A 19898-nucleotide genomic window follows, 5' to 3' on the forward strand; every position below is an offset into this window, starting at 1 on the left:
AGTGCCTGGCTATTCCCTGCCCTCTACGCGAAGCAGTGGATTTGTGCAGCTTTAATAGTTTTTATAGTGCTGTATTTGTGGTGGTTGTGGAGAGATTAAAACCGCAAGCAGTGCCATCTCCAGACTCTGGTGTAAAAATACTGCTGTGTGCTAGCAGGGCTGCCTCGTGCTGCTGTCGGTGTCAGCAGAAACGGTGCAAGTCCCTTGCCTGGACTCTTGAAGCCCAGTGGTTTCTCTGGCCCTTGGCACCATGGGGAACCAAAAAGTAACTCTCCCAAACCAAATTCCACCCTAATGCACACTCGTCATTAACAATCTACTTACAAAATAAACATGCAAACACCTTCACACACCCCACCCCAAAATGGATATTTCCTATATAATGTGACTGTGTTAGACAAACGTAAGCTAAATTTAAATCTTCTTGCTCTAATTAATATTAACCTTCTTTCCAGTCAGCCAGATTTCAAATTGTTTTGTCGTTTATGTTGCCTTCTGCTTCTGAGTGCCTTCATTGTGTTTCCAGGAATAACTGAGTGACAACTAATTACAGTCTTCTGATCACATGAAGGAAAATAAAGAAAGTAGAAAGTAACTAAAAAGCTAAAAAAATTGGCAGCATCACAAGTTCTGCTTCTCTCTAAATGACAAACAGCACTTTCCCACTGTGTTACTGAAATCTATAGATCATCTTACAGATAAAAGAAAATAAATTCCTCGCATATGCAATATCTTTTGGCAAAAAGGAATTGAAAACTGCTTATCAGACCAGCTGGATAGAGGATGCTCACACAATCTTAATTCGGGCTTCATCAGACCAAAGTCTTTTTCAGCAACAGCAGCCAAATGAGAACACTATGCTTCAGGGAAAAACAATGATACACTGAGTGAGAAAAACTAACGCAGAGATCAGCGTCGCCTTCTCGTTTGGCTAAGGACACATGGAGAGGGACTAACAAACACCATATGCTTTACCTGACCGGGAGTGATGCCCTATAGCTGAATGGCAGGCAGTAAACACGGGTTTGCAAGCGCGGCCATTCAGACAAAGGCGACATGTCCCTCTCTAGGAGTTTCTTCCCCATTTGTGAAGTTACACCTGAAGGAAGGGTACCGCAGCTCCCCGTGCTACCGACCGCTCCGAGAGCATCTCTCTGTCAGCACAGCACTGCTGCAGGGACTGCGCTGCACTGACACTATTTAGCATAGATCACAGGTTAGGAGAAAACAATCTCAGAGCAGCTAATAACCAGGCAGCTTTGCTGCTGGCAGCAGCAACACCCGAGTGGAAGGATGGACAACTACCTCACTCGCTCCCATTTTTCAGCTGTGCTGTTTTCACACACCATGCAATTGTGAACTGCCAAACCCAGCTGCAAATGCAAAACAGGAGCTACTTAAATTCCCATTTCTCCAGCAGACTGAAGAAATCAGACTTTTCCGAAGCAGTGCAACAAAAAGAGCTGTATTTATCAGGGAGCTACAGTTCCCTGCCCATCAGGCCTTGAACAGCTGTAGTGAGTGAGCTGGTTTCTGACGGACAGCCAAGACGTGTAATCTGAATCACACCATCCCACCACTTATTCAGTGCCGAGAGCTGATGCTACCCTCATCTCCTTCGCTGGCTTGCTTTTTTTTTTTTTTAACGTTTTGACACTAGTCCTGAAAAGGAAGGATTTAAGTTAAACCCTTTTCAATAACGCAAATGTGTTTTTGCAATTAAAGCCACACAATTAGCATTGACAAGCTCAGGTCAGCAGAACATAGATTATGCCGTTCAAATGCTCTGCCACTCAGTGCCTCCAGCAAAAAGCTGCAGGAGAGAAAAAAAAAAACCAAACCCTCTACACATTATTTAAACAATGTGTGCTCTGATGCACTGCACCACTTGTGGATTTGTGGAGGGAGGTTCATTTATTTATTTACTTAAAATCCCTTTGGCTCTGTCCCCCTTCTCCACTGGTTCTATTCCTTCAAGACAACAAGAACTATTCTTCAGGGCAAGAAAGCTGGTAAAATTTAGCAGAATTAACTTCTCAAAAAAAAATCTTAAATGAATTTTAAAAGGCTCAAAATCTTTGCCTTAAAAATTTTCCCCTTCATTCTTCACAAAAAAAGTATTTGCTTAAGATCTCCCTCCCTCACCTTACTGCCTAGACACAGAAATGAGAGATTTCTCTGTCCATGAGATGACATAGTGATTAATTTTAATTGAATACTGCTGTTTTTAAAGGCATAAACAGTGTGTGTGCATGCATAGATCACAAAACCAGAAAGCTAAGCGTAGAAGCTGAAAGAATTTCTCTCTTGCCAATTTTTAACTCAGCTGTACTTAGTTGTTTTCTCAGAAATGTTTTTATTTCATTAATATAAACATTTGCACCTACAGATCTTTAACATTAACATGATGACTCCCTTCTCTCTGTAAATAGTCAGAAATATCCATATATTCTAAAACCAACGTGGCATCATAGCAAAATGGAAGCAAACAAATCACTTTGCCAGCATGACTGATGACTGTCACGTAGTAAGTGCAGTGCTAATTTTGGACTTGAGATCTTGATCCCACTTCTGCATCATCTCTCAAGAAAATCTAGGTTTCGTTGCCATAAATTATGAACTCTGCAACTAAAGATTTCTGTTTGCGTCTAAGTGCCACATACACGTTTATGGCATCATTTAACTGACAATAGTCCTTTAAAATTAATCTGCACAATCAAATATTCCTGGTCTGCATCACTCTATTTCTTTCAACGGTTATGGGAGATAAGGGCCCTGACCTTGGAAATAACGTATGATACAATCTGGTAGAATTTCATATAAAGCTGAGTTCAAGTGAATATTTACATGTAAGTCTAAAACACCGTATTTACATTCGTTTCCAGCTGAATGTGAGGTAAGACACACTGGAAATCCCCAGGACAGCAATGGCATGTTCTGTTGCCCTTCTGTATGTCAAGTTTATTCCTTCCGCAGGGCAAGATGATTCCCGTAAGAGACTGGAAATTCCCAGCATGGAATTCCCAGCGCAGGAAATTCATATGTTTTGCAAAATGCTAACATGGGGATCGTTTAAAAAAATGGGGGAGAACAAGAAAGTTAAATATCTATCCTGTGTCCCTTGTGCTTAGTAATATTTTCATCGCTTCAGGGCAGAAAATCAACAATCCTCTCCTGCTTGCACAGCAGCATAAATATGCTTACATATATTTACATGCACATATACACACACGCACACAATTTTTTTTCTTCCTGACAAGGCATTTGTGATAAAAACCCAAGCTTTTCATTGAGTTTCAGCTGTGGACTTGTACCCAGCTACGAATGTTCCTTTTAAAGCCAGTTTAATTTGAATTGTGCTTCCTTATTAGCTTTTATAATTTAAATAAAAAGCAGCACACATCCTTCAGCATGCTTTATTCTACAGGTGAGGTAAAAAAAATTCAACTGTGACCTGTAGTTTCAGTTGCACCAAGGAGAAATTTGTGTGGAATATATAATGAAAATGCAGATATATAGATCACATTTCTTACCGTGTCCCCAGGCTTGACAGAAACTGCCACCACTGCTCCAGGCATGGGAGATCTCAAAATGCTGGAGGTGTCCTCTGCTGCTTTCTCTGGCATGTACTTGCTCAGCTCTGCAGCAACCTTCGTCAGTATTTGTAATTTGTACTAAAGAATAGGAAGAGGAATGTTTTAGAAAACTGCACCTTCGTGAATTCCAGTCAATAATCTGCCCTATTTTATGGCATGTTTTTATATAATACATCTGTTATCTATTCTTCGTAGGAGTGTCTAAAAATCACTGTTTGAAATCTTTATTGAGAGTTTCATTTTCAGGATGTAGAAAGAAAAATATGCAACCCCAATCTGCAGCTATGAGCACATAAAAGGAAAGAATCAAGTACAGTAAAGACATGTCAGATTCATTTAAAAATTGGGGGTAGAGAGAGGAGATACAAATTTAAAAAACCAGAAATATCCTTAGGCTTACTGCACATTAGCTTTAGTGGATACGGAATATTGAGGGATTCATTTCCAGTGCTGTGCTGAATTAGAAATTGACCTTTTGGGAAAGTATGTCAGTTTTTCAATGATATGACTGATTTTAAACATTATGTTTACTTTTTAAACATTTCTTTTTATTGTATATTTGATGTTTGAAGTGAATAACATGTTTAGATTTTGCAATTAGAACATATTAAACAATTTCACTTCCATTTTTTCATGCAAGGCAGAATGATGGAACATTTTGGAAATATATCGTCTGAATATATTTTATCTGTAATAAAAACTGATCAGCAGCTGTTAGCTACCTTGAGAAAAATATAATGTATTCTAAAGTATGTTTTATAGCAATTAGAAATGGAAAAGATGATGAACCGCAAGTATCTGACAGCATCCCTTTAAATAAAACCTTTTCTGCAAACATATAAGCATGTACACTAATTTCAGCTCTAGGCTTTTAGTTTTTAAAAACTTGTGATCACTTTGACTTCCTTGCACTCAGGGATGGCCTTCCCATGGGTCCCAGGGCACTTGACAATGGATGCAAGCAGGCAGTAGATGGCAGCAGGTCTCTGCATGAACCTCCCGCCTCACCAAGGCCAACCCAGTGGAGACCAGCACCACACTCCAGCAATAATTTAAACAAAGGTTTTAATAATAAGCATTGGATGAACTGCATTTACAATTCAAATGTGTATTTTGCTGATGCAAAGTTCAACACCTTGCTTTGAACAGTATGTTTTCCTCCAAAACAATTAGCTAATGTTTTATTAGCAATAAAATGTCTTTACTTTTCATTTTTACACAGACAGAAAAAATCTGATATCCTTATGGTGAAGGTAAAGAGGGACTCTACCTTCCGCTTCTGTAGCGAGTAGAACAAGGTATTTAGGAATACATGCAAAAGGTGATTAATTCTGCAATAACATCTTTAAAAAGCAGCTTCCAAAGACAAATTAAAAATACATAACAGAGGATTGCCATCCTCCATAAATGGCATTTGGACACACAAGATTATGTGCAATGAACAGTGCAGCCATTCCGTTAGAAATACTCGCTTCTAATGAGAAATACAAGCAAGTGGTTAAATGAACCGATCCCCCACCACCGCCCCAGTAAATGTAATAAAATGCCACAACGATATTCCCTGAAGCTGTAAGTGACGCCCAAAGATTTGAGAACCCATGCCCAAACATGTGCCTTGGTAACAACTGATATGGCACAGAGAAACCAGCACCATTTTGTATGCAAAAAGCTGCTGTGACTCCAAGCCTCCTGTAGGCATCATCACGACAATTAAGACTGTGGCACTCACGTTTTCCAACCCAAAATACAGCTAGCTCTCTCCCTGCACCAGCAACTACATTCAACATGGTGTGCTCCTTGCTGTTTCTTTTTCTAAAAGTAAAGCGTGTGCACGTATGCACACTTGCACGTATGCTGTAGGGAGAGGGGAGGCGATGCCTATAGGAGACTGGATGACATAAGTTGCAAATAGAATTGCAGCAGTGTGACAAGTCAAATAATAACATCTTATGCGTGCTTCTTTACTCTTGAGTGTCTGTTTTGCAATCAAGACATACAAGTGTCTGCCAGTTTCTGAAGGATATGATCCTTAAGTGAAATTACTGTGCAAATAAAAGCTTTTTACTCCTATTAAAATTCATCTGAGTCATAAGTGGCAAGGAAAAAAAGCTTGCAGAGTGTATTCTGCTGTCAATCTAATAAACATTCTGTGCGGAGGGACTATTTATCAAAGATAAATTGTACTTAAAAGTCCTTCATTAAATCTATGGGGGGGAATATAATTACACCAAATTGCACAGTTTCAGTATCCATGGTTAGTGTCTTCTTTGTACTCAGAGTTTGAAAATAAAAAAAAGAAAAAAAAAAAGGAAGAACACAGAAATAAGTTAGATTTGTGGACTGTATTGTTGCCTCTTGCAAAAGACTGTTTTGATATGATTTCAAAGGATTAGGTTTAGATGCCATTTAGTTTTTTAAGCCACATACAACACTTGCGAGCTGCTCAATTTCAGAATTTAAACTTGAAGTGAAAGCTAGACCTTCTGCGTTCATCTGGCTTACAGTATTTCACAGGGACTGAAACACAGAATTCCCTATGCACTCCAGAACGTACAGCAGTGGGGGAAAAACCATGTTCCTCAGTACGCGGCACTTGAAAGCTCAGTTCTCCACACCGAGTTAAAATATCCCTACCAAACATTGTTTTTACTATCTTTATAATTTTCATATCTTTTAGATTCCTTTCTCTGCAGGACTCCTGCTTTGCTTGGAGTGAGATGTAAGAGTCAGTACACTCAAAGCTTTAAAACGCAGATCTTTGTTATTGATGAGCTGTTCCTTTTCCTTTTGTATTTATTTATTGTTCTTTAGTCTGTTTGGGGGATAAGCAAGTTACTATAATCAAAAAGTAAAAAATAACAACAGTAAACTTGTGGGGAAAGGCCTTTTTTGGCACAGTTGCTTCACAAATGACCTTTCAGAAGAGAAAAAGACAAAGCCACAAAGAAAGGTTCCTTCTTCAGGTTTACCTTTGATGTATTTCTGCTGCTGGCTGGACCTCACTAAACACCCGCATAACTGTCCCTTTGTAACGCTGTTTCTCGTCTCTGGGGGATGAGTTGTACAGGGGGGGTGCAAGGGGGGCTCTTCACCTAACTGAGGTGCAGCCTGCGGCTCAGCGCAAACCTCCAGGCTCTCTGGGAGACCATGTCAAACGTCTGCCAGTGCCGCCACAACAAAGACAATTAAGAATATACCCCCTTTTTTCATTACATGATTAACGCTGCTGCTGTGCCTTTGATTTAGTGAGGACAACGCTGAACACATGAAGCAGAAGTTTTGATATGCGGACAAGGTTTTCTCCCTTTATCCTCACAAGGAGGAGGAGATGGGAGAAAGAAGGGGCGTAAATTGGGGAAGGCTGTAAAGTTTGGGTTATAAATAGAGACCAGAAGGTTTCCACTGGCCTAAACCAGAAGAAACATCTGTTGGAGTCGTAAATAGATTGTGGGTGGACTCTGAGAGCAAGGAAACCTGCTAGCCATCAGATCTGAGCTGGTGAGGAGTTGTCACCAGCCACTGCTCTGCTCCGCTAATAAAGAGGTATCCGAAAGGAGCCCTACAGCTTTTGACAGCATAGAAAACAGGTGTTTCTTTTCCACAAGACTGTTGGAGTCCACAATCAGTTGACAAAAGTTATAGTAGGGATGTTACTTAATAGTTTTCTAAGGGTAACAGTATCCCATCCTACCTCCCCCACTAAATGAATTGGATGTTTATGTAATGCAAAACTACCTCTTACAACCAAATCTCCGTGACAAAAAAAAAGAAAACAAAAAGGTGTAATAATAAGGGGGGGGGGGGGTGTGGAAAGAAAGAAATACAGTGAAAATTATACCTTGGGTTTTGTGGAGGTTTTTTGTAGATACATACGTACTGATCCCTCAAGCCAGTAGACAAGTAGTAGACTGATTGCTACAAAAAGAGGTGGCCAGGGCACATCTAACCCTATCTTTGCTTAAAAAGAAGTTCTCTAGTTTGCACAGGTGCGGTTCCCTTGCTGTGTACAACAGAATATTGTAAACCTTCAGTAAAACACTCAAAACTGCACTCTGTTGCATCTCACATTAGTATTAAATATGATCTTCCCTGTGCACATGAAACTTGTGTCCCCAGAAGCTGTAAATGTTCAAACTCCATTGGAGATTTTATAGAGCAATCTAATGTATCACTACCCAGATGTTACCTACGGCAGTGTTTGGACTGCTGACCAGATGTGGATTTCCAGTATGCTTTACCTAAATAACCAACCAAGTTTTTCAAATGTCTGTCATTTGTGTTGTCAAGGGTGAAAGTCTTATGTAGCTGAGATTTCAGTAGAGAAATTGTCTGCTGTGCATCTTCATTATTTTCACTAAACTTAGTCTCATTTTTTTAATTAGTGGATTTATTAACTGTGGTCACATAATCTCCCTTTAACATTCCTAACCTGCATCCTGCCTCAAGTCACTTCACTGTTGTCACCTGCAGTTTCGCTGTCATAGATTCACAAGTAGTATGTCAGTCAGTATTCATCCAAAGCAATACTAAGCAATATTCTGGTGCCTAACACAATGAGCACGCTGCCTTTTTTATTAATCATTATACATTTTAACACAGTGATCATAGCCTTGCTCAGATTTCCACCATGGCATCTAAACAGAAAAATGAGGTATTTATTCTGTATTACTTGAAGGTGCCAGGCACCACCTTCTTTCCAAATCAAGGATTTTTTTACTCAAGAAGGAAACAAATGACATTTTGCAAATCACAGAGGCTTTTTTTCCAAGCTTTGAGTTCTCGAGCTAATTTACTTCCGCAGGGTGGTGGTGAGGGCTGGCGTTAACACCTGCACAAAATAACAGCACTTTGAGTTCAGCGGAGGAGCAAACACTCAACATGCCACAGAGATAGTTTAAAAAAAAAAAAAAAAAAACACACAAAAAACCCGCACAAAAACAGCCACAAAAAATCATGAGCCTTTAGTAGCAGCAGAAGGGAAAGAAAAAAAAGATGCCTCACCACCATATAGTACACACTCCAGCAGCAGAAACTTAATTAGAATTGTACTTCAGCCACATTTCCCACCTTCCATTCCTTATGTGATACGTAACTAACACTCTAGAGAAACCTGACAAGGGTTAAAGCACGCAAAAAAAATCTATTCCCTCCACTTCAGACTGAGGCTTGAACAGGCAGAATGGAAGCGGTACAGGCTGAAAAGCCCGGAGATGTCCTTCCCTCGGCGCCGGCGCGGAGCCGGGCGGGGCGGCGGGGGCCGGGCGGAGGAGCCGGGGCCGGGCAAGCGGAGAGGCCGGGCGGGGACCGGGCGAGCGGAGGAGCCGGCTCCAGCTGCAGCCGCCGCAGCAGCCTGTTCGCATCGTGCTTTGACATCTCCATCAGCGCAGTCTCAAGGTAGCTGTCAATCAGGATGCATCATTTAATACAACAGCACACTAAGGATTTTCTCCGACAACCCACATGACAGCGTATCTACAGCTCTATTTATACCAGCGCCCGGTTGTGTTTACAATGCTGCTGTAATTAGAAGAGATGCAACAGGCAGCAATATTATTCAGATCTCCATTTGGCCACGCTGCCGTGGTAAAGTGCGATCTTGCTTCACAGAGTCATGCTAAACGACAAAAGCGCTATTTTCTTCAGCCTCTGCGCTCAGACAGCACTTCATTTGCAGCTATCTATAATTAGATTAATGGTGTAGTGCCGTACAAAGCAGGCCCACTTCACATCAGATAGCATATGAATTAGGACAAACACTTATTTCAATTCCAGGCAGAGAAAGCAGTGACTGGGGTATTTAGCATACCCTTTATGGTGGAATGAGATGTTAATTGTGTACCATTACCTCTAAACTGCTTGCTTGTTGTATAAATCACTGTGCTAATTGATGCAGAGATAGAAACGTAGCCACAGGCAAGAAAGCAAAGAAATGAGAGCTGAAGATGGTGGATAAAGGATTATCGAGTAAAACCATATGGAGCTGAGGTTCCTTTGAAACCTGCCCACAAGCAGTACTACTATGAACTACAGGGGGGAAAGTGCTGCACTGATGCGTAAGTAAAAATATAGATATTTTACATCATCGTTTCACAACAGAGTCTTAGTGGCGCATCTGAGACAAGCAGAAAACTGAAGAATAAATGTGCGTAATAAACCTCAACACACGCTTCCAAAAGACATGTAGCAGGGTAGGGATGCCTTGGGAATAGTCACCACGCTGCCTGGATTTTGGGGGCCTGACTCAATGAGTAACACTTGCAAACTATCCAGAGCAGATATTCTCCTGACCCATTTGCAGACTAGAAACACAGACTCTTTAAACAGAAAATGTGTCTGTGCTAAAAAAAAAAAAACCTCAAGACATTCAAGTGGCTCCTGATAAGTGAAATGTCCTAATAAGGAGGAAGAAAGGAAGCAGCTTCACACACCTGTAGTAACAACTACACATATTCTAGCCCATGCACACACAGAGACAAGAAAACCCCCGAAAATCCCTCTCCACATACTGCGGAAGCAGGAGAGGAGAATCTCTCAGAAGTAACAAGTAGCTGCATCAGCACCAGGACGAACGGAGCCTGCTTTCCCACAGATGGGGTATGGAATTGGTTGTCATCTCTAAAACAGCATCATAGCCTCGGGGGCATTCATGCCTGCACTCCCCAGTGTAGATTCTCTTGCTTTAAATAAATTATGACTTCGACCAAACCCTCTGCCCACACTCCCTACCACACAGAGTTGCGGCTTTCTCCTCTAGTTGGACACCTTTTATTCATTAAATGGGTTGGACCATAACACTTTTAGGACCCTTCCCCCTCTGTTATATTTGGCTGACCTCTATCAACTGCATCAGTTACTGGGGAGCCGGGGGAGAAGCACACGATGGACATCCAGCGTGCCTGCCTGGGCCTTGGTTTCTTTGGCAAAGGTGGCTAAAAATAGCATTACAAAAGGAAGATGAGCTACAATGCCATCTTGAGCACCACACATTCAAGGAAGGCCAACTGGGTGACATGCTCACCTTCAAGCCATGCTGCTTCACCTACAGACACTACAAATCTGTTTGGTATATGTAACCTTAACCCATACCATGCTATTCTGCACCACTGCACTCTAAATCATCTCACACCCTCCCCTCTGCCCCTAAATTAAAAATAAACTTTTTTCTTAAGCTTCTTGTTCAGAAAACTTGATTGAACTTGCACACAGCTAAGATTTAGCTTCATACTTAGACCACTAACAAAATGCCAAGTCAAAATGCTAGCAACTAAAATACTACTCAATGTCCTAAGAAAATAGATTACCCTCACTCACAACATGATATATGAGTGAATGCTGACTTTCAGCCACGAGTGCTAAGATGTTAGCACACTGAAATAAACTTCTGAAAAACACGAGGTATCTTCCCCTTGAGTGTTCAATCCCCACTAATCTTCAGTGTTTGATAGCCTTAGATTAAAAGAGCAAAGAGAATGCATTGTATCTGCCAGATATCTCACTGTCCCAAGGTTCATTAAAAAGAGTGAGATGCTGGATTTTCCAACCTTGTTTTTAATTTTCTTTTGGACTACTCGTCTTTCCTAATGGCAGCTAATTGTTACGGGAGGAGGGGGTAAAGCGTTGCAGTATTGTTTATTGACCTCAGCTCCCAAAGACATACAGGTAACAAATACATATGTATATGTGTATCCATGTATATAAGGGAGGGCTTAGGGGTAGACAGTTACCTGTTACAAACAAGCAGTATTAATGTACAGATTACTGCTTGCTGCAAAATCAAGTGAATAGCAGAAAAGAATCACATATTGGTTGACAAAGGGCTTCAATTACTTGGAGAGGAACCTTTAAATTATTTCCAGCGCAGTACACCAAACACGAGTAAACAGAGTGATGCTAAAGGCAGCATTCTCTGTTCTGAAATGACAGTAGAGTTCAACAGTTTAGATTTTGGTCATCAGGCGTACAAAGCCTGCGGATTATCCTCCTTTATCGCTGAAGCTTACAACTTTAAGGAAACGCTAGCTATATCTGGCCAACCAAAGGGACCTATGAAATAGGAACAAATGGCAACAGGAAAAAAACCCCTGTGTTGACTGCTTTGAAATAACACCTCCCAAGTGTGTGGCTAGTTGACATAAATGGAAACGCATTGAGGAAAAGAGCTGTGAGGCTGTGTAACAGTCCTGTTCCTAATCATTAATCACTTTTTTTTAGACCATTTAAACTAGCCCATTAGAGCCTGCAGCAAAATGCCAACACTCCCATCACTTGCATGTCAGCAGTGCTGGTGTTAACAGGAGAAAATATATGGTTTCTATGACTGTGCCCCAGTTCTACAGCATTTGCTACCTTTAATTGAAAAAGGCAGTTAAACTCAAGGTAAACCATTCAGTTAGCTAAGCTGTTTAATAACACATAATTGATAATGTCAATATGTTACAGTGACATAATGCATCACTTTCATCACTCTTACGCTTCAAATACGGTCAACTTATACTTCAAACATTTACTTTATATCTGCTATTTAATGAAAAACCCATGGAGAAACGCCTTGAGTACCATCTGTGGAACATACGTACGACACACAACACTGCCTCAACTCATGTGCGGGTGGGTTAGAAACAGGTTCCTGACACAGCGCTTGCAACTTTGCAAAAATGACTTAGTTATGTCATTAGCAACTTGCTTTTTGTCTCAAAAAAACAAACTCCTACAGGAATATTATATATTTCTCTGATAAAATCTGTTGAAAAAGTGCTCGAAAAGTTCTGCACAAGAAAAAGCAACTACTCATTTTCTGAAATGTGTCCCAATCCTGGAGGCTTTTGCCTAACTTTTCACATGTAACCAGGCCAACAGTAGCCATCAGGACTTGTTTTTAGTATAAGACAAAACACATGCCTAAGTGTTGACAAAATCAACCCCCCTGAATATAGAATATGCTCTGGAGTAAGAAAAAAAAAATCTTATTAGCTGTATTTCTTATCAGCTATGTACAGACAGCGTGGTTAAACATGACTAACCCCATTATACAGAACAGTTGTTTCTAACATATATTAATAAAAAACTCAATTTGATTTTTACAAGTATTTTAAATGCACAAGAACATCTGACCTGTTTATTATATAACAACGAAAATGTAACCACTGACCAGAACCATGCAAGTCTCTCTTCGTCGTGTAGCAGAGAACAAGCAAATGATTAAATGGTTGCAAAATGGGACTTTTTTTTCCTCCCAAAAAATCCCCCCCCCCCCAAAAAAACAGGAAAAAAACAACAACACAGAAAAAAAAACAAACCAAACCAAACAAACAAAAAAACCCCAATCAACTTCTAATGACCACTGTTACAGGATACATGCAGGAAAATAAGGTGATGGAGCAGACTCAGCGGTAGCAAGCAAGACAGAGTGTGCTGTCACTTTGAACTTCCATTACCTACATGCAACTATATTTGTTTGCCCTGAGATTTCAACTGTATCATAGACATAATGGCCAGGAAGGCTCAGTATTCTGAAAATAAAAATATGCTGCCTCGTAAGTAGCCGCTTGCCCTCCTCCTGTTCTTATAATTGGAAAATAGCTATAGGTAGTGGTACCACTTGGTACAACCAAGTCTTTAAACATCTTTCAGAGAGAAGTTTGGTTCAACTGTCCTGGAGTTCACTGTCCAAGGAGAAGAGTTAGACAGATGTCCAACTAATAAAGGTTGCAATGAACTGCATTGCCACAGGTGACTACCAAGTTGTCTGTATGGCTTGCTAAGGTAACTTGTTAGAGTAATGGATTTTCACAACCGTAAAAAGCAAGTCAATGAACTGTGCAAGGCTCACAAAAGCAACATGTAGAGTATGGTTTGACAAGAGACCTGGGTGATGTATATAAGGTAACAACTTATAAAAAGGGAAAAAACAACAAAGATGTGTAAAACTGTAGTACAAATTATATAGCAGCCCAATGCCTGTAGGATACTTACCATTTACTTATCCATGGGACAGCAATGTGCCCTTGTGGCCAAGAAGGCCAATGGTATCCTGGGGTGCATTAAGAAGAGTGTGTCCAGCAGATCGAGGGAGATCCTCCTCCCCCTTTACTCTACCCTGGTGAGACCTCACCTGGAGTATTGCGTTCAGTTCTGGGCTCCCCAGTTCAAGAGGGACAGAGATCTACTGGAGAGAGTCCAACGGAGGGCTACGAGGATGATTAAGGAACTGGAACACAAGTTGTTCAGTAAGTTCAGTAAGGAAGTACTTTTTGAAAAGTACTATCTGATTTGGGGCACAACACATCCCCCTCCTCTAGGAAAAAAAAAATGTTTAATACAATTGATTTACAGAAATATCAAGCAAATGCTGCTTTATTTCTAGACACCAATGTTTTTCCCACTCTGGGTGGCCAGGGAATAATGAATGTTTGACTCCTCTTCCCTTCAAGCACAGCACCACATTTGGCACTCACTTAAATGGAAGGAAAAGCAGAGCACAGAGGCCTTTCATTCACTGTGAGGCTACCTACAACCATACAGAACATTTAGATAGGTCTTATTTCCCACTGACTGCAAAATGGTTTTAGTCTGTATGTTTCATAGGGTGAAAATTGCAGAGCAAACTGCTTTCTTTCACAGCTTATGAAGTTTTCCAGTGGTTGGGCAAGCACTAGTTAGAGCCTGGTCTGTTAATTTGCCTTGGAGTGCTTCCAAATAGTACTTGATAAGCCACAGCATCTTTCTGGTTTGTTTTGTTTTGTTTAGTGGGTAGCACAATGACATCTACAACTGGAAAAAAAACGTATGTAGGAAGCCAAGGCCTTTTTACAGAGATTTGTTTCGGTTTACAAAGCTCTCTGGATTGAAATATGGATTTAGGGACATTGACATATGAAGCCCCTTGAACCTGGGCAAGTTCAGATATGTTTGTAAGGGTGCTGCAAACTCAAAATTCAAAGCAGGAGTCTAGCTGGTCAAGAAGGGAAGCTGTGAGAAAGGAGTGACTACATGTATGAGAACTCAAGCCATCAAAGATGGTGCAGCTTTACAGAAACTGTGTGATAATCTCTTCCGTACATCTTCCTGACAGACACTCTGCTCTCACACCACGGCAATTACACAGCCTGGCAACTGATTTAGGGTTTTAGTCGCATTACCATTCAGCTTAGAGATCCAGAGGCTTTAAATCCTGGATCTGTTTCTTTTCCTGGGCTTGTTTCTGTCAATAGCCCCACTGATTTCAGTAAGTTCATGGTCTCACCCAAGATACTGCAGTGAGAACTTCCGATGCAATAAGAGCTAAGTGAGTTGCTACACTGCACATTAATATGGACATATCTGCCTGGAAAAAAAATGTTTGTTTGAAAAATGAAACCCTCATCCTTACTGTCTTCTTTGGGGTGGGTCTGATGAAAAACTGCTAAATAATATAGGGAAAGATGTGCTCTACTGTTTCATTCCTCAGTTTAAGGAAGTTTAGCTTTTATTTCAGATGCAATTAAAATTAACAAAAAAGACTGATGGTAAGATTAGGAAAATCCACATAAATTCTGTAAGTTTTATGATACATAATAAAACAGTTTTAAACTATGTTTCTTCATTCTTCTGGATACTAAATCATCATGAAAGTCTCAGCAATAGTGCAGCTACAGCACCAGTATTATACCTGTTTCTTACCATTAAATTTCCAGGCATCATTTCATGGCATTAGGATGGATATCTACCTTAGCAATAGATGCACATTCTCTAATTTTTGCAATTCAGAAATACATGCTGTTGCATCTGTGATTACTACAGCACTATTCATGTAGGACTTTAAATGCTCTTTTATGTTACAGACTAGTGTTCTTATAATTCAGACCTTACATGACAAACTTTACTAATATCTAAGGGCTAGATACAATACAAGACTTACATACCCAAAGCAGGACACTTAGGCAGAATTGAAGCACCTAAATCCAAAATGGCAATACAAACCCCTGATCATCTGCCACTTAACACTGAAGGTACTTATATTCTATCCTCCTTTCTGGTTCAAAAGACATGGTTAGAGTTCTGCTGCTGCACCTCCTCAGAACCAAGTAATACAGCTACTTCGTTCTTCAAGCCCAGATGTGACCCAGCAGTCAGGAAAGCAGGGTCCAGTTCTGCTCCAGGGACCATTTCTACATTTTTCTTTCAACTGACATTGCATATCACACATAAAATATTGCAGAGCAGGCAGAAAAAAAAATAGAAAATTTGAGATCAACTGGATAGTAAAAATAGGAAAAAAAAAGAAAACTCTCAAAACTAGCCTCTTATTTTCAGCTTTAAGCACTCATGTAGCCAAACATATCCCCTTATGTGTGCTGATGAATTGGAACAGCTATTTCAAAAACAGGCTTATATTTACAAATATTTCACTCACACAGATCCAAAGTTAATAATTGCCATATCCACATTAGACAATTTATGACTGAGCTGTCTTAGCCCAAAGCCATAACACTCACATAAGAGGCTCAGGTAAGAAGTGAGTCCTGGGAGTCATTTACCAGTGAACAGCAACATTATTCAGTGGATTTGGGACTGGGGATGAAGTGATGAACATTACTGTATGCAATTACACTTGATAGGGCAGTAGAATGTAATCACCCAAACGAAGATTGGGACTAGAGCACCTCAGTTAACAACTTGTAACCACTCCCCCAAAGTTATTAGTGCGTGAGCTTTGGCACTACTTCATAATTGATTTAACCTCTGCCTCGGGGCAATATTTTGAAGCTGTTGGTTAAAGTGATTTAGTATTTATTTTTTTAATTAGTCTAAGTTTCTGTGAGGCATTTGGAGCACGGAGTATATTGATCTCTGTATTTTCATCTCTGCTCCTGACTCAGTTTTTGACATAACAATTAAAGGATTGCGTGAAACTGTTTCAGACGATCCTAATGAAAACAGTGGAGAAAGCAAGCTAGGGATATTTCTTTAAATGCAAATGAAACTCAAAGACAATGGACTTGGAATAAATATTTCATCAGTCCTACTCTTCACTTCACTGAACAATCTTTTTTTTTTATGCCATGGGAAATAAATTTGCAATTGCCCCTATAGGATTCCTTTTAGAGATGCATTTTATAAAACTGTTTCATCTTATTATGTATCTAAACTATGTTTATTTCTCACACCACCATTTTTCTGAGTGTAATCCAACAGAATGACTGCTCAGACAACCTACAGGAGATGTGGACTATTACATTTGCAGCTACTACTGGTTTAGGCCCAAGAGCTATTTTCCAGGGTCACCAGGCTAATTTCTCTGCTGGTTTGAAAGATGAAATGCAACTCGTAGTGCACTTATTTCAATCACCAGAGAACTTGGTCATGTTTCTTTAACTGTGGGTCCTTGCTTCCAAAATACCAAAACCACTATTCACAAGAAACCTGAACTCATTCTCAAGTCTGTTGTTAACCATACAGTGAATTTCTTTACCCCAGGAGAAGACTAGGAGTGATCCACTGGCCACGAGGTAAAAATCAGTCAAATTGAAAGAATTTTAGCAGCGATAACACGGTAGGGCAACACATCCATAGTTACGTATCTATTTTCAACATACCAGTTAATCACACTTGGCATAAACAGCAACCTGAGTGAGTCTGTGTATCAATAATTGTATAAACCTGGTGTGAGAACAGGAAAAGAAACTAGTAACAACAAAGAGCGCTGCTGAGAAATACAAATTCCTGAGCGTTGCCGCGTAGAGTAAAATGAGGATGAAGAGAAGGAAAGGGTTGTAAGACTGGAAATAACTAGTACTGATTTTATCCATCACAATACTCTCACTACTCAGTATAACATTACGAAGAAACATGCAGGGTATCCTGATGCTTTAAAGCTTCCCAGATCATCTGCAAAATGTCAGATTTGCAAACAAATGGAACTGAGAATGTTTCACAGTGGGATAAGAACAAAGTTGAACAGATCTGTCTTATAATGCTATTTACAAATAGTGAGACAAATTGAAAAAAAAAAACTTTTTTTCTTTTCTCTTTTTTTAAACTTAAATGTATCCAACATGTCTGGAATTTGGCTGACAAGGCAATCCTGCTCTGGGTGCTAACGGAGGACTTTCATCAGTAGGTAACTAAAACTACAAGACAGGTGACCAAGCAGAGCAGATCTATTGAAAGGACAACTGAGATGCAGCTCAGCACTCCATACTTCAAAATGGACTCGGTAATCTAAATATTTACAAATTTGACTATAGGGTGCTCAAAGACGACTTTCTGCTGTGTAACGTGGGTCATTACACAGTCATGAGTGAAGAAAGGGGCCAAGGAAGGACCAAAACTGGTTCTGTAGATCAAAGGCTAAGGAACTCAGCTAGGGAGAGCAGAAAACGACCTTCTGGTTTCTGCTCCCAGAGTTACCCGGCTGCCTAGTCTGACACAGGGAAATGATTCTGAAAATGGGGACCACAATCTGCTTTCCCAGCAGAATGGCTTAAGCACTAGGTTTCTCCTTCTACCACCCTAAGACTTGGCAATTACAATATACCACAGGGACAGGGCAGATTTTAATCCTGTCATGTAGAAGTCAGCGCAGAGCCCCCATGTCCAGCCTCCTAGGGAAGCGCTCTCAGCAGCAAGAGGAGCTGCAAAAGGTGAGCATCTCTACCTTCTACCGCTATGAATTTTGAATGTGGCCACAGCTGCTAGGCTTTGGGTTGAACTCAACGCTGCCCACCCACGCTAGACTATTCATAGAATCATAGAATGGTTTGGGTTGGAAAGGACCTTAAAGATAATCTAGTTCCAACCCCCCTGCCATGGGCAGGGACACCTTCCACTAGACCAGGTTACTCAGAGCCCCAACCAAACTGCCCTTGAACACTTCCAGGGAGGGGGCATCCACAACTTCTCTGGACAGCCTGTCACAGTCAAGAATTTGTTCCTAAAATCTAATCTAAATGTACCCTCTTTCAGTTTAAAACCGTTCCCTCTCGTCCTATCACTACCCCTCGTCCTATCACTGTTTTCTCAGGAGACTTGAGATGAGTTTAAGCACTTTGTTTCAGCAGCACAACAAGGATAAGGGAACGCTGAGAAGATGCAGGTACCTTCAGTTAGACAGCTATGAAATGTACTTTATTTTAGGTGTCCTAAGGACACTTAGAAGGTTACTGGATCTTAAGCTTCCTGGATTGCATTCTTTGACTCAAACACCTCAGTTGCTCTTGAATCTTGCTGTAGGTGCAAAAATAGGGACTTAGGCCCCTCTGGACCTTTAAGCCCAATGCCTAAAGACATCTGAATATAGGATACTGAGGTACTGTTGTCAAAAAAAGTATATTTAATCATACCGATGTTTATGTTGATTTCTGTAACATTGATTAGTGATAATTATTCATCTACCTTCATTTCTCTATGGATTACTTCCTACAGACAAATTTCACTCAAGATAAAACTGTATCCACCAGTTATAGTCACATGGCTCACATCCTTTGCCTCCTTTTCAAATACAGACCACTGTTTTTATTCCTCCAGATCTTTTGACCTCACTACTGTTTCCAAAAGTGTTGAATTCTAGATAGCTGTTCAACTGGCTACAACTTGGTTGCAAGTTATTTGACCTTAGATATTTAGAATGAGACAAGTCAGAGGGCACTGGCAGAATTCTCAGTGTCTCCTGCTCTCTTCTTATGATGTGATCATTGATAACTTATTGTCTCATATACTACGACTTCAAGACTAATTGTACAGCCTACGAAGACAATGCTTGGGGTATATGTTCAATGACTAAATCTGGGTTGCATGGTTGCCTGTAATCCAAAGAAGGTTCCATGTTTCACAGCTTTGTTGCTTTAGCTGCTCCTGTTTAACAACTTTACTGTAATACAGTTCGTTATTTGTATTACAGATACATGTAATACAGATAATTGCGAAGCTATCTTCATGGCTTACTCATGTTTGTGGTAGCTGTGCTTATTGCACTTGTCCTTCCTTGCTATTCTTGCATAGAGCCAATAGCTTGAAAGATGATCAAGCGAAAAGGTATAATCAACACAACTCCCTTCTCCCATTCCTGATTATTTGCTTATTTTGGAAGGTAAGGAGTTTTGACAGCAGAGTACATTAGTCAGAATAATATTTGAAGCTTTACAATCTGCTGACCTACAACATGACCAAGGACCTGTTTGCTGCAGTCAGTGAAGACTTTAGTTCCACTTACAGAGTGTCAGAGGATTTGGTACGAATTGGGATCCTACTTTAAGATTGATTACTGGCATTGAATTTCTCTTCCTCCTTTAATACAAAACAAAACTAAAATGTGTTTACTGCCAT

The 19898-nt window shown here is 40.3% G+C and overlaps 1 protein-coding gene across 3 annotated transcripts in view; it reads right to left on the reverse strand.

Moving 5' to 3' along the window:
- Window positions 1-19898, reverse strand: part of PCCA (propionyl-CoA carboxylase subunit alpha) — a 566570-nt gene that overhangs the window by 13431 nt on the left and 533241 nt on the right. For 2 of the 3 annotated variants that reach the window (XM_068395362.1, XM_068395359.1), the window contains one exon: window positions 3534-3674. In XM_068395362.1, the coding sequence (XP_068251463.1) occupies window positions 3534-3674 (141 nt within the window). Of the gene's footprint in view, window positions 1-3533; window positions 3675-8966; window positions 8995-13568; window positions 13804-19898 lie in introns of those variants that run through there. The other variant, XR_011047688.1, reaches the window with a different exon arrangement.

This window comes from Nyctibius grandis, chromosome 2, assembly GCF_013368605.1.
Source record: "Nyctibius grandis isolate bNycGra1 chromosome 2, bNycGra1.pri, whole genome shotgun sequence".
NCBI lineage: Eukaryota > Metazoa > Chordata > Aves > Nyctibiiformes > Nyctibiidae > Nyctibius > Nyctibius grandis.